The sequence below is a fragment of the Hippoglossus stenolepis genome, chromosome 20 (assembly GCF_022539355.2).
Source record: "Hippoglossus stenolepis isolate QCI-W04-F060 chromosome 20, HSTE1.2, whole genome shotgun sequence".
NCBI classification, from domain to species: domain Eukaryota; kingdom Metazoa; phylum Chordata; class Actinopteri; order Pleuronectiformes; family Pleuronectidae; genus Hippoglossus; species Hippoglossus stenolepis.
The window spans coordinates 1,880,920-1,896,654 of NC_061502.1; the positions used below are offsets into that span (position 1 = coordinate 1,880,920).

At 39.9% G+C, this 15,735-nt stretch overlaps 2 protein-coding genes across 2 annotated transcripts in view; one reads left to right on the forward strand and one right to left on the reverse strand.

Moving 5' to 3' along the window:
- Window positions 1–15,735, forward strand: part of nt5dc1 (5'-nucleotidase domain containing 1) — a 56,686-nt gene that overhangs the window by 2,071 nt on the left and 38,880 nt on the right. Inside the window, exons 2-6 of the mRNA XM_035143701.2 lie at window positions 305–396; window positions 2,170–2,241; window positions 2,326–2,435; window positions 2,576–2,655; window positions 2,752–2,833. Of these exons, the coding sequence (XP_034999592.1) occupies window positions 305–396; window positions 2,170–2,241; window positions 2,326–2,435; window positions 2,576–2,655; window positions 2,752–2,833 (436 nt within the window). The remainder of the gene's footprint in view (window positions 1–304; window positions 397–2,169; window positions 2,242–2,325; window positions 2,436–2,575; window positions 2,656–2,751; window positions 2,834–15,735) is intronic.
- col10a1b (collagen, type X, alpha 1b) lies at window positions 2,951–8,691 on the reverse strand. The gene is made up of 3 exons (XM_035143697.2): window positions 8,539–8,691; window positions 7,993–8,125; window positions 2,951–5,332 (listed from the first exon to the last, which is right to left on the reverse strand). Exons 2-3 carry the CDS (start codon window positions 8,108–8,110, stop codon window positions 3,477–3,479), a joined length of 1,974 nt encoding a protein of 657 aa, XP_034999588.1. The 5' UTR covers window positions 8,111–8,125; window positions 8,539–8,691; the 3' UTR covers window positions 2,951–3,476.

The window sequence follows — 15,735 nt, forward strand, 5'->3', positions numbered from 1 at the left end:
TCAAGTAAAAGATGAACGCCATAGCACAGTCACTGCCCTCCATGGTGCTTTCTCTCTACTGTTTACTATGTATTGCAGCATGTCTGTGATGTCGCAATTATCACACCTAGAAAGAAGTTTGAGTAAAAAAAGCGTTAATGAATTTTGAAAGATGTGCACTGTCAACATTTAGTGTCAAAGAAATTAATAAGGAAATGATAAGGAGAAATCATCCAGCATCGGCTTTGGTTGGAACAAGAACTTATATTTTTCATGTAATTTGCTTAATACTCAATCTGATGTTATTTCTTGTATGTGTTTGCAGCTCATCTATGAGAGCTTTGCCAGGTATCTAGTGGAGCATAAAGGCTATGACAAGGACCTGCTGAACCTAACCCCTGCTACATGGGACTTCTGGTGAGTCAGCAGCAGCAGTTTCCACAGCCTAGAGGGGAAGTATGATGTAAAAAGCTCTAATTAATACCTTAATGTTTCTCTTTCAGGGATATAAAAACTTTATTCATATAATACCCACGTCTAAAGCAATAACATTGGATTCCGTCTCTTTGAAATCTCCTAATATCTAATACATATGCAGCCATATTAAGCTGTGGAGGAACAGCCACAGTCACATTCAATGTGACTGTGGCTGTTCCTCCACTTAATGTCAAACTTAATGAAAAACATTAGGTGGATGGATGCATGAATAATAATATGAATCATAATCATGATAGTAATTTTTATGATTATTATTTAATAATTCTATTGTTAAAATAATAATGACATTTCCCATCATCGTGGCATCATTTACACCATATCATTGAAATGCCCCATTTGGTTATGCTAAATAAACTCTAGGTCTTATTGTTTGCAAATGTTAATGCATTACTACACCTACTATATCACTTTCTGACTACATAGTGACATCAGGATGATGTCTTTCCTACCATATGATTATAAATGCATTTTTGAGCTTTGGGTCATTTCTATAGTCCTATAGGTTATATATATTTTGACTTCAGTGTCACATCTTAATGACGTCACTTATCATATGACATAATATAATGTGGAATCATTTTCTGAATCAATATAGCCTTTGTCGCTCGATTATTTTTGGAAATATCATGAATATTTTTTGTTGACCTTGACCTTTGATTTATCAGCAAAAGTTAATCACCTGGAATTAAAAATATTGCTTCAAGTGACACTAATGTTGGGGTTCTTCAAAGACACTAAAGCTAGTGAGAGAGCAGAGCATGAGCCAGGTGTCTTTTTTTGCTCTGTCACCAGTAATGAAAAGACCAAAGCCGTTAAATTATTGAAATCAAGGGGCAGCAGATAACCAGCTATTATAAGTTCTTGAGGATATAGGTTACAATTTTTTTTATGCCATTTGTTTTTATTTGTATTCTTAATCTGTATAAAAAAGCTCTGTCCTGTAACTTGTAACTCGTTTTGTCTTGAGTGACGTTCCTGTAACATTGTGCAGCTTTGGAGAAAATGTAAAAAGTTATTTTAATAGCCCATGATACAGTTAATGTTTACATTAAAGCAAAGTTACAAAAATCTTTGTGTATGCTGTCAATTATAGATCTTATAAAGAAAGGAAATGGGAATCAGCCAAAACTGCAATCAGTGAGTCAGCCTTAAAAAAGAGATACAATGGTTAATGCTCTAATTATAGGCCAGGCAACAATGCCAACACTGATGAGATGATGAAATATGGATTTTATTATTTTGTTTGTAAGTAATTTATATATTTTTTTATATAATAAATAGTTTTAGGGTTTATGTGACACTAAACCACGTCATGCAGATTTGACGTGATTTAGTTTAGAGTTGGTTTTGGAGGCTTTTCTCTGTCTGAGTTGCCTGTTGACCAGCAGTTTCTCCATGCTTTCAGTTTTGTGCTAAGCTAGGCTGCACACATCTAGAACCTACTGATGGTCCAGTGGTCCCTGACCCTTGGGCTTGTGAACCTTTAAATTTCATCTAAATAATAATTTCATCTCGTCAAGTCGTTTAGTTTGACGGAATCTTAAAGGCAATGAGGTGATATTGTCTGGCATTGGCCCATAGTCTTTGCAAGACTATATCAAATATAGTAAATATTTTTGTTCCATGCTAAATACAGGACAACAGTGGTGATATGGATTCCTGTCTTTATAGCTTCCTAACTTTTGTGTCTAGTTTTAAAGGACTAGTGGTGGATCTGGAGGATGGAAACCTTGTGAAGTTGGCTGAAGATGGAACTGTCTTGCGGTAGGTTGCTTTTCTCTCTTTGTACAGGTTCTCATTGTTTTCACTGATTGAGTGCGATAACAGTTTTATTTCTTGTTTGATCAGAGCGACACATGGAACCAATGACCTCAGCATAGAAGAGATAATCAAACATTATGGTCCTAAACGGGAGTGGAAGCACTTCAACAGCCTCAATACCTCCTTCACCAGATCTGGTATTTTTATATCCTTCTTTAATACCTATAGCTGTGTGCTGTTGGCTCTTATGTCAGCTAATGTGTGTTATCTGGGATTTTTTTTTACTTCACCTTTCACTGGATTTCATTGATTTACTTATCTATTTTGCTCTTTGCAGCAAAGTACTATTTCTATGACAACTACTTTGATCTACCTGGGGCTCTTCTCTGTGGAAGAGTTGTGGACATGCTGCACAAGGTACTTTATAATTTAGACTGTGTGGCTTCATATTAATGTTTGATATTTCCACTTGGAAAAACATATTAAAATCTAACTATATATTCCTGTTAACAGCGAGGAAATGAGGTGAATTCCGACTTTTGGAAGGACATGGTCGCTGCCATTGACCACAATTACAACACATCTGCATTCAAAGGTATGCTGTTCATTCCAAAGCATACACAATTGTTTTAGTTTATTGCTCACCACTGATGTCTTCTTGTCAAAGACCCCCACTATAAGGAAGAAAAACACACAATACACAGGGAGGATCTTTCTTTTTCAGACTAGAACTTTTATTCTGTGTATTGATCAGTAAGTGGTACATAACTTAACACATCCAATGGGACATAGTTGTTTTGAAAAATATGCAGTTGAAATTTCTCATTCTGTGTTTTTTCTAGTCACAGTGCTTGTGAGAATGTGCTGATCACTAATAACATATAATACAACTGTTTTGTTTGTATTTTGTATGTATATTACAGGAAATTTAAAAAAACTCATGAAAAAAACCAAACACAAATAAGACGTACTGTAAATGTTACAGGCAGTTGTAAAGCACCACTTGAGATATCTTCCAATATTGTTTCATGATTCCTAAATCTGCCAAGGAACACACAAGATGAACTGGGAAATGGGATGAATTTGAATTTTTCATAATAGTAAATATATGAATGAGGCAGTTAAAAGTTTAGATTTTTCTTCAATACAAAATCTCAAATTGGAATCTTGAAAACTGATCTATTTCTCTGAGTAGTTCAATGTATGTAAGGTTTTGAGGTGTACTTGGACTTGTGAAATCACGTTGAGGCAATCAAGAACCCAGAGAAAGTGCAGTGAACATTATCTGCTGCAAATATACCATTACTCTCCTCATCAGGGACCTGTACATAGACTCTGTCACCGGGATGCAGCATAACCACAGCACTGCCTGACATCTGATCCAGGAAGCCCTTGTTGTACTCATCGTAACTGAAAACAATAGGCTCCTCGTTTTTGTAGAGAGCCACCAATGCGTTTGCACCATTGACATGAACATGATAGCTGAAATAATAGAGGCCGGGAATCTGGCAGGTAAATACACCACTGTTGGCATCATAATGGTGCTCCCCATTGTACAGAACCTGGTTGAACTGAATAGGAGTTGCCGCTTCGGGATAGGCCCTGGTCAACACAGCACTGAATGCAGACATGGGTGCCTTCATCATCTCATGAGACATTACAACCTCATGGGACTTGACTGGCATGCTCTTCTCATGGTGGTAGACCACCTCTCCTGGTTGGCCAGGTTGACCAGGAGGACCAGCTGCGCCTGGAAGACCATCATGACCCCTTGACCCTGGATTTCCAGGTGGACCCTGAGGACCAGAAACGCCCTTAGATGTGAAGCCAGCTGGACCAGGTGGGCCGGGAAGACCTGCATGACCTTTAAGTCCAGAGGGGCCGGCTGGACCAGAGGGACCTGATTGTCCCATGGGTCCTGGTCTTCCGTTCTCACCACTCTTTCCTGGTGCTCCTGAGGAACCTGTGTGTCCTTTAAGTCCTGGGGCGCCATTTGAACCAGGGAGTCCTGGAGCACCACCATGACCTTGTGAACCCTTTGGACCCTGTGGACCATTGTGACCTGTACTTCCTGCAGGGCCTACTGCTCCAGGGGTACCTGGTTTTCCAGTGAAACCTTGAGCTCCTTGATCACCTTTGGTTCCTCTTTGGCCTGGGGCACCAACCATACCAATGTCACCTTTGGGTCCTGTTGGGCCTGCCTCACCTTGAAATCCCCTTGAACCTTGTGGACCACCTGGGCCTATGGAACCTGTAGAACCTGGGTGACCAGTAAAACCTGTTGGGCCTGGCTCTCCTTTTTGACCAGTGGTTCCAGAAGTGCCAGGGGCTCCTCTGTTGCCTGGAATTCCAGATTCACCTGTTTTGCCAACACCTGGCATGCCAGGGGAGCCTGGCTGACCAGCTGGACCCTGTGGACCTTTAGGCCCTATAGGTCCATTCATACCTGGGGTACCATTTTGGCCTGGCTTTCCTGATGCTCCTGTGCCTGGAGCGCCAGTGTGACCCTTTGGTCCTGTCATACCCATTGGCCCTGAAGCACCATCTCTTCCTGGCATGCCACTCTTGCCAGGCTCACCAGAATAGCCAGGGGCACCAGGTTTACCAACTCCAGGTTTCCCTGGCATACCAGAGGGACCCATTGGTCCAACTGAGCCTGGTTGTCCTTGAACACCAGGAACTCCAATACCTCTCTCTCCTTTGTTGCCAGGAAGACCAGGAATACCAGGATGTCCCTTCAGGCCAGACTCTCCTCTTTGTCCATTTGCTCCAGGACTACCACTTGGTCCAGGTCTTCCAGCAGAAGAAAGTCCAGCAGGTCCGGGTGTTCCAGATGAACCAGGTCCACCTCTGGGCCCCATTTGTCCAGGTGCCCCATTTGCACCTCTGTCACCAGGCATGCCAGGGGAACCTGGTTTTCCAGGGCCACCAGGGGTACCAGGTTTACCTGCTTGAGTGAAGCCAGGGGGTCCAGCGGGTCCTTGTGGGCCTTGTGGTCCAGTATGCCCTACACCACTTTGTCCAGGAGATCCAGGTGGTCCCATTGGGCCTGGTTCTCCTGGTTCTCCTGGAGGACCTTGCTCACCTGCAACGGCTAGGGAAGATAGAAATATAGATGCATGTGATATAATTATTTTGCTAATATGATGTACAAGTTGATTATGTTGCAGGACATCTAAGATAGATATATTTAGTTTATCATTGGATTTGGAACTGTCAGTCTGTTTTGCCAAATCATTAGCTTTGAGTGTAAAAAAGGATATTGCACAGTATTTTTACATGATACTGTATGTAGATATAGAAATTACAAACATACAAGAAGCAAGGCTTATAGTACTTAGTAATACCCAAATGGAGTGTATATGATCAAGAACATTTTTTGAAACATTTATCTGACTCCACGTACCTTTTGAATTTTTATTAGACATAATTTTATTATACATAACAACTCCCTGGTCCTTGGATAACCCAACGTTTGGTACTCTACTCCCTAAAACAACAAACTGATATAAAACACTTCTCCCTATGATTGTGGTGTAGGGTGTGGGGACAGGACTCCTTCTTCTCCCAGGATAGTATTCACAGCACCACCAGTCTGCTGAAGTCTGCTGGCGTGAGACTCAGTACACCAGCTTCTGTGCATTTCAGTTTAATTTGCCTGTTCGATACTGCACCCTTTAATTTCCTGCACTGCCCATGGCCATGAATGTAGTGGTGGTCAAGTTGTCAACATTAATTTGATGCATTTCCTGCCACATAGCGAAAAGTTCATGGGCAAGGTCAATTGAATGCATGTCTTTGCACAAATCTGGTACATAATGTCGATTTCCTATTTTACTGGAGGTTAATGCTCACAAATTTATATGTAGCACCATAGTCAACATAAGAACAATCCTTTTTCCCTTTTACTTATATATTACAATAGAGGGATCACAGGGTTTTAACAGATTGGGAACATTGGGACATTCAACAAGTTTTCTGATCAGACCGTTTTATTTTCAGTGTCTTCAATTTTTTTTAAGTTTTCAACTTTTGAAATTAATCTTAGTTGCTAATTTATTAATTCTAATATTTTTGTACCATGCACAAAAGCATCTGTGACAAAGTTGCTATTGTTGCCAAAAGAGACCTGACTCAAACAGTAGTGTTGGCCTCTCTTTTGAAATGGTGTTTTTCCGAGGAAACTGCTTTGACAGGGCTGTCATTTTCAAACCACATACGGCTGTGCCTGAAATCCCATGAGGGAATAAATGGGCCAGAACTGGACCTTTTGGCAGCCTGGAGGTGATACTGACCACAGGAGCTGAGCCAAAACCTTCAAAGTACTACCATACGTCTACTCATTGTTCTACCAAATTTCACTCTCACTTTGGTTAAGTGTGAGTAGTTTTTTTGTTTTTCATTTGTTGGTTTGTCTATTTTTTTGGAAGAAATTTGCTTTTTTCTCTGCAGTGTGAAGTTATAGTAAATTTGCTGTAGTGTGTTGGATTTACTGTTGTTTCTCAGCATTCTGTGCTGTTTTCATCTTTTATTCATTCTCATTGTATGGTGTGATTTTTAAAACCACAAAGCAGTTTGTTAGGGCGCGCCTGCTACGTGGTAGCAACATCTGTCTTAGAGATTTGAGCTCTCATTGTCGACTTACTGTTGTGCTTTTTTATACACAAAGGCAGCAGTCAAACCACATCAAAACCTCTTCAAAAGCAAAGCTGGAGAAATACATTCTCAACCCTTTAATGTAAAATTTGAATATTTTTTTAATTGGGTTATAAAATACAGTGTTACACCATGACCAAAGTTTATTTTTTATTACAAATGACAAATTCCTTCTTAAACTATTATTTATCCAGGGCACAAGTGCACTTTTATAGCTAGTCCTGCCCTCTCAGTTATATACAAATCGACACATTCACAGCAGTTCAGCAGTTCAACCGAATCCTTCTACTCTCAGCCTATGAGACACTGGGAGGGACCTGCTGGGTGTGCACCTTGCTGACAGTTGATGAGGGAGGGGCCTCTAATTTCTTGCCAAGATACATAAGACTGAATTTGAGCACAAGGTCAGAGGAGTGGTGATGATAATGATGATAAGTGTCATGATGACTTGAATTTACAGTTAATTAACAGAAATGCCTTGTTTTCCTTGTTGGAGGTTCACATTTTCAGATTAGGGATTCAGGCTATGGGTGTAATGGGACTTTTTTCTGCGATTGTTAAGTCATTTCATGGAGAGTGAGTTACTAGTATTTTTTGAATTACATTTTAACATGTTTCTGTTTTCATCCATATTGCATGTAAAGCACTTTGAGCTGCATTTCTTCTATGTAAGGTGCTTTACACAAAATATTATTTAAAAGAAGGCTATAACTATATTTCATTTGTTGACTGTTGTAGAACATCTTTGGTGTGTACCTGCTGTCTTTCTTGTCAGCATCTTAATCTTAAGTGTCACTTTTATTATTTCATTCATTGAGATTTATTTGAATATTTAAACAAAACCTGATGGGTTATGGAGCTGATGCACTCTACAAGCAGTGATTTTGAATTAAACAATGTATTTGGAAGGAGTTTAATTATTTAACTAAAAGTAAAGAAAATATACAGGATTTCTTATCCTTCCAATTGACCCCAGTTAAATTTGAACCATCTCTGTTTGTATAAATGAAAGTATCTATCTTACTACTAGTGTACCTGCATTGTTCTAACTTGATTTAACCTGAACAATTATTGGTTGAACAGACACACTTGACTCACCATGGCTCTTGACGGGGTAGGGACCCTTGTTCACTCTCGGCACGTGGTGGTACCTTTCAGGGGTTGCCGCGGCCAAAGCCAGGAGGACGAGGAGAACGCTTGTTACCCTCAGATCCATCTTGTGAAGCCAAACCTGCAAAGACAAAATCCAACTATGAGGAGGAGCAGTGATGTTGGCCTCAAATGACAATTAAAGGAGCGTGAATGATAATATCAGAGCTGCTTAGCCCATGTGTCACTGCATTTCTCATATTCTTGAAAGTGATGCAAAATGAGGACATGGCTGAAAATAATGGTCATACTCATGCAGTTCTGAGCAGCTACAGCTACACCTTTTGTCAAAAGTGTTTTTTTTGTCGCAGCAGAAGCATTGTTATCTTATTTTCTCTCAGTGTAAACTCAGCCATAGCACATGGCTCATTACACTTGTAATTCCATCAACCGGCAGTGCTCTACCACTGGCCCTCTCCTCAGTGAGAGCCTGGCTGCAGCTGGGATCTCCTTTCACTGCACTAACCTGAAATCAAACACAAAAAGCCATCTTACCGTGTAGGTTTACGCTCCAAAGAAACAGTTGGGGGGGTCGGGGGCCTGCTGTCCGAGTGCCTTGCTGTTATATCCTTGGTTGTGGAGTCTGTCAGTCTGAGTGGCAGCTGCTGCTTCCCAGGGCACTGGGCTCAAGGTATTTATACTGAACCGCTCTCCAGTATCTTGAAGGGTCTACCTCACGTGGAAGGCCCTCCCTGCTCTGATGTCATCTTTTAATGATGGGTGCCATGTCCTCAGGAGGCAAGTCACTTCAGGGTGATGGTCCTCCCTTCTCCTCCCTGCCTTCTTCTGCTTCATTCTGTGTGCAGAGAGCAGCCGTGAGGAGACTCTTGTCAGATTCTGTTTGGTGACATTTTACAGACAAGTTAATTTCATGATTTATCTCTTTCAGATGATAAATAGTTGAGATTGTGGCAGACAGTTTGTGCAGTTCTCAAAGTTAGCCTAGTTTATTCAGTCTTGCATCCTACACTTTGATCTCTGCGCTTTTTATATATGAGTCAGATTGGTTAAACTGACAGTGCTACTGTCCCTTTTTTAGTATTTTTAGCTGCTCAAACATACAGAAGTTGTTTGTGTAGTCTAAAAACTTAAAGTAATTGACCATGTGGCTTGTGACAGGTTGTTTTTCTGGAAAAGTAAAGACTGTGTGAGTGTGACAATATTTTCCTCCAGTCTGAAGACCGTGCAACAGGCAGGCTGTGGTGGACTATATGTACCAGATGACTATTTTCACTAAATTTTGGTTAAATCTGAGTTTAAACTTAGCTTTAAATAGATACCTGAAAGTGTTAGAATCTCTTTTTCAAAGAAACTGTAGGTCAATTTTGGGTTTGAAAGACAGCAGGCAGTGTTGACCAATTAAGATGTATTTCTGAACTTGCCACCAGCTCTATATTAAATATAATAAAATATTTGCATAGTAAAGTCTTAAATCATAATGATGGCAGGTTTATGTGTGTGGATTGTCTTTGTGATTTTTGTCAACCACAGTTCAGCTTGAAGACACTGGGAGGCAGAAGTGAGGTTTTGCTCTTTTTGCTGTGAGAAGCTGCAGGTCTGCACTCAGATTCACAGTGTAATAGCAGTTGAGGACTCGGAAATCCTTCTGCTTGAGGCCTTACATTTGTGTTTTTCAATACCAGCCAGAATTAAGATGCTACAACTAGAACTTCTGCATTTTCTGAAGAATAAGCATTTCATTACATTTGCTGTTGCCATTAACAACTGATGCATAAAAAAAGAACGTTATCGTAGTTAAATCAAGGGACATCAAAGTATCAATCAAAGAAAACATTAATAACTGACCACACGGTGGCGCTATCGCAACAGTTTTTGACAATGCAAAGCACATAGTCTGCCAAATTTAATGTTCGGAACAAAGTCAGTTTTTAGCGCTCCTAATCAAAATGAATTACTCATTATGAGAGATATCGATTATCTGCTTATAACTTTGTCATGTTTATTATTTTATTTTTTTTGGTGTAGCACACTCGAAAGGTGAAATTGAGAAATCCGGTAGCCTTATGTAGCCTTACATGGTATACACTACGTTTGGTGAAGTTTGGATGAATGATAGTGGAGAAACTTTTATGTTTCTCACCAGAAAACTGAGTTTTTATCCTTGAGACTTTAAAAAAAACCAAAAAGCTGAAAAAAACCAGCTAAGAATTAAGGAATAATGAGAAAAACACAAAAAGAGAAAAGTGACATTTGAAAGTTGTATAAATTTTGACGGTTGAATTTACGATCAAATGTTGATTTAACACATATACAGTAAATAACAGTCCGAATTGTTCCACTTTGTAATAGAGCTCTGGTTTGGGAAGAGCCTTCCCTTTCCTTCCCTTAGGCCATATCTTTTAAATTGCCAACGTCTCAGCAGCCACAGATGAGCACTCAGTGAGCTGTGGGCATCTTTGGTAAACTCTTTGAATTAAATGACAGAGTATTGTGGGGGGTGGAGTCGACATTTAACAACTTTCTAAGCTGCAGATATGCCACTGCATCTCACTATGAAAGTGGCTGTGACCGCATTGTGTTCGTGGCTGCCTTTTATTTCATTTGGATCTTTTCTTTTCTTTTTTGGTGTGTCAAAATTAATGCCTCTCTATCTCTAAATCTGGCCACTGGGAGCTTAAATGTAAACGCTCACTTAGATTCACATGCTGTTACTGGATAAGCTCACGCTGCTCACGGCAAAAAGCAGTCAGAGTGCATAAACATGTAATTAGGAGTGGAGACGTATGGGAAAGCAGAACTGATGGAGTGATATGGAGTGGTCCTCAGTCTCTTTTCACACGTGGCCTGATGGCAGGGTGGGTGGTATTACAGGAAAGGGTCTGCTGTAACCATTGTTTTGCCCCTCCAAACATCTTAACATTCCACCGCTGCTCTCCAGACATGACTTAATGCTCCTTCAGTGGCTTTAATTAACACTGGTGATGACAGGGGTTTGTCCCCCAACATGTTCTCTGTTTTACACGTTGTCTTGATATGTATAGTATGTATAAGCAAAAAAAATCCTGAATTAAAGTTGTTTTGCTCCTTGGTCATCAATGGACGGAAATTTTACATAGTTGTTAATCATTTTTCAAGTGTTTGTATTGTATTTGTGAGACACCTCATGAAAGGAAGTTTGAAAATATTCTACCTTTTTCGTTGTGTTTTGGTTAAATTTTACACTATCTGTTCACCAGCTAGTGCCTAACTCTCAGCCCTTTTTCTGAATTGCCTAAAGCTCACTGTGGGTTTATAGAGCTTTCCCTTTGACCAAAATTCCTATTGGTCAGAAAAGTGCTATATAAATAGTCTTTTCGGCAGTGGAAGTTACAGACTAACTACCCTCCCCGTTTTCACAACTTGTGACTTGCCCAAGTCATGAATGAGACTGCTAGGTGTAATGCAAGGTCTAAGTTAAACTTATGTAGACATAGGGGATCCCCCTCTGTGTTCATGACGAGCGAGTGGGGGGGTTGATTAAGCTTCTAACGCGCGACAGACGCAAAAATGAAAAGAGAACAAATATCTCCTTGTGAAAAAGCGGTGTCACACACATAGAAGACACTGACAAATTGGATTGGATTTACGCTATTCATGATTCATTGATGAATAAGGCTATTAGGAGTGAACTCAGTTCACTGGACGAAGAGAAGGTATGATTTCAGTCGGCCAGGATTTTCTTTGGTAGACTATAGCCCTAAAAATACTTTATATACTTGGCATTTCTTTTACCGCAGTGTGTTGTTGTGATTAGCATCTATCAACAGATAATTATCAGGTTGGCTAGTACTGAACGGTAGTTGACGGTTTATTCTTGTCCATGGAAACAGTGATTGAGGAAACAGTCTCACCACAAAGGTCTGTTAGCTGTTGCTGGACTTTCTATCTCTTTATTCTCATGAGCAGATGGAGTTACCCAGTTGACACAAAAGTTCTAGATTTGTTTCTTTCTAAATATTATCGCAAAAATCGAGGTGCAGAGTTCATTCATGACTGTGGAAACTGTCTCCCAACAAGGTCCTTTTAGTGGCTGATCTGTAACTTGTGACCTAACCCTAACCCTTGTGAAATTCTGTATTTTCATCTTGATTTTTATATTTTCTGTTTTTGCACTGTCTTTGTCCATTTGACCCAGAGATTTGAGGATGCCATGGTGCCTGAGAGAAAAGGGAGAATAATTGAGGGAGAGTGGAAAGCAGGAGCTAAAGATAGTGTTTGAACTGGGAAGTGACGGTGGCTTAGATTTTACGTTTTAATAAACCAAATACGCCACTAAGAGGCACTTTGAGCTTTATGAATGGAAGGACTGAAGCCGGACCTCCTGGCTGAGAGTTGGCTGCAATTACAGGGACCTAAAGACAAAAACCATGGCTGGAAGCTTGACCAACCTGAGGCTGACTGTGATTCAGAATAGCAACCAAAGGCCCTTACTGCATCCTTCTGCATTTTGTTTTCTTCTTTCTGCATGACAAATCTCACCCAAGAGAGTCATTATAAAATAATAGAAAAGCTGTTCTCAGAGAAAAATAATTGAAGCCAAAGACGCTAATTATTTTTTGCTACCAAATCAGATTTTGCTCTCATTTTAGGATTTATTTTAGGAGCAGGTAATGACTTACTTTAAAGTCAATTATCTTCAAAGCTGAGTAAGTGCTATAATGACCAGTAGTTTTCTTTTTACAGTACCTCCAGCATTAACTCATATTCAGCAGATTTTGCAGGGGTGGCGTTGCAATCTTTATATCCCAGCAGCTCTTACACATCTTCGACTATAATATGATCCGATGCACATGCCTGAAATGGAAACTATGGACTAAAACTGACAAAAGCCAGTAAAAAAATATTAAGAGAGTCAAAAATTTGTAACATTAATTAATAAGTAAAAGTTAAACAAATTTTTTTTAGTATAAATACAAACACCAAACTTTCTAGTGTTATTTTAATCATGATTTAATTAGAATACAAAAGAAACTAAATGTATACCCCATTCACACCTGGCATTAAAGTGTATTTTGCATGATCATGATCAAATTAAACAGAAGTTAACCACATGGTGTAAATGCATCCAGGCTGCACTGAGGACCGATTGTGATCCATCAGCCAAACCATTATTTTGTTTGTTGTTTTTATAGACTCAACAGGACCAGCTCATTTTACTTGAGGCGGGTTAGAACGGTCGTCCTTTAACCAGAAGGTCTGCGGTTTGATCCCACTCTTCCCTAGTCCGCATGCCGAAGTGTCCTTGAGCAAGATACTGAACCCCAAATTGCCTCTTCTCATAGAGAAAGTGGTGCACATAGATGTACTGAATGAATGTGTGTCTAAATGGGTGAATATAAAAAAATTAAATGGCCTGGAGTGGTCATCAAGACTAGAAGAGCACTATATAAATACAGACCATTAACCATGGTGGCTGTGGCTGTGGCTGAGGGGTAGAGCGGTCTTCCTCCAACAAAAAGTCAGCAGTTTGATCCCCAGTCTTCTCCATCTGCATGCCGAAGTGTCCTTGGGCAAGATGCTGAACGGATTGCCCCTAATAGAACAAAAAAAAAAGTGCTGCTAATAGATGCACTGTATGAATATGTGTGAATGGCAAACTGTACTGTAAAGCGCTTGGAGTGGTCATCAAGACTAGAAAAGCTCTATATAAAAAATACAAACCAAACCATTACTCGATGAGGTGCTGCACCTTTTAAAGACGGCTAATGATGACAAAGTTAGCAAGTTAATGCTACTTGAAGTTTGGTATACTTCTTATTATGAGCAAGGGGACATTCAATAATACAGCAAAATGTCAACGAAACACAATAATGTCCAAGATTTTATTTCCCTTGTGCTTCTTCATGAAGATCAGAGATTTGTATTTATTAATGGAAATAGTTTTATGATCATAGATCAGCTAGCGTTATCACTGTTAGCTTTTTAGCTAAAATACTTTTAGCTACCTTTTTATATTGTACTCTGACACTATAGCAGTACTGTATATGAATTATTAACACTTCCTGCAATGGGGCTGTCAAATCTATATTTGAATGTGGAAAGAAATTAAGTTGGCGTATGTTCAAATTCAAAATGTAGTCTATAAGAGTAAAAGGCTGTTTGAAGCAGTTTGAGGCCTTGTAGTCCAGCAGAGTGCGCTCTTAAAATTCACTAATAGCTTTGATGGTAGAGGAGTACACAATAAAGCAAAGTTGAGTTAATCAGATAAAAAATGCTGCAAGTATGTTGAGCACGACAGTGAGGATGGCGAAATTACTAGCAAACATAGGGCTGTTTGTTGGAAAAAACAGCATTACAGCCACAACAAATCTGTGATATATTTTCTGCGATATTCTTGCAGTTTAACAAGAAAGGACATATTTGCAAACTGAAGGGTTGCTGCCCGCTGTATTGGGTTGGTCCACTCTGGGATTGGAAACTAAAGAATATGTTACAGTGTTTATTCTCCATGGTTTGCGTTAGAGATCCTTCACCTTCCATAAACACTCCCCCATAAAACCTTTACTATATGCTCCTATGGTTTCGACCTTGGGAACTTATCCCAATTCTCTGTGGTACAGAGTGCGGAGTGGCATAAGTGTGCATTCTGTACTTTGTTTTTGTTGAATTTCTTCAAACCGCCTTGCACCTTGAGATGTCGGTTTAGTTTTTTTTTTTTTTACTTACGCCAATGTACAAGACTTAATCGTCCGTTCACTGTGCATGTCATTCCTCACCTTCATTCCCGTATGGTCCTCCAGTGTCACTATAGGAAGCCCAGCACACTAAAGCTTGTCGTTGACTGACTGTGGAGGTGGTGTTAGTGGTGAGAAAAGTTGTTGGAGGCCAAACCCAATGTCTTAAACAGCTCCAACACTATTATGTTTATGTTTTTCTGAAAGGAGCGCTGGTGTTTACCAAATTACGCAGAGTTCAAAATAATGATGGTGCACAAAGACAAAAATGGAAGGAATGATGCTGGAAGCTCCTGCAGACATCTGCGGCAAACACTTTAAGACTCATCTGTATTGATTTTGAGATAGTGTGGAAGCTTAAAGTGAGACACGAGAAGGAAAATGTGATGTGATGGAATCTTCAGTTGAGGGGTGGAGCCAAACTGACCTGTCATGTGACATTGTTGTTGAGTCATGAAAAACTCTATTTAATTTAAAGAAACAACTCCAAAACATGTTTGTCTGCTCTAAAATGTTCAGTCTTCAAAGGTCATGTGGGACTTTAGATTCCAGACTGACAAAGGTGGACAAAGAACAGAAGAGGCCAGAATTGATAGATGTGGCAATCCCAGCTAACCCTAGCTAGTAGAAGTATAAAGGGCTAAAAGAACACCTAGAACAGATGTGGGAGGTAAAAGGCAATGTGATCCCCATGGACTTAGGAGCATTAGGAACTGTGATTCCCAAACTAGGGGAATGGCTCCGGCAGGTACAACATCTGAAGCCCCGGTCCAGAAGAGTGCAGTCCTAGGAGCAGCTAAGACACTGCACAGAACCCTCAAACTCCCAGGCCTCTGGTAGAGAACCCGAGCTTGAGGAAGACATACCACCCCATGCAGGATGCGGGGGAGATTTTTTTTACTCATCAATATTTTATTGAAATAGTGCAACTTTTCAATGCTTTGCATGGAAAATAAAGTTTTTTTCTTGAAATTCATTATTGAGAATTTTACAAACTGAAATACCACATGAATGAATT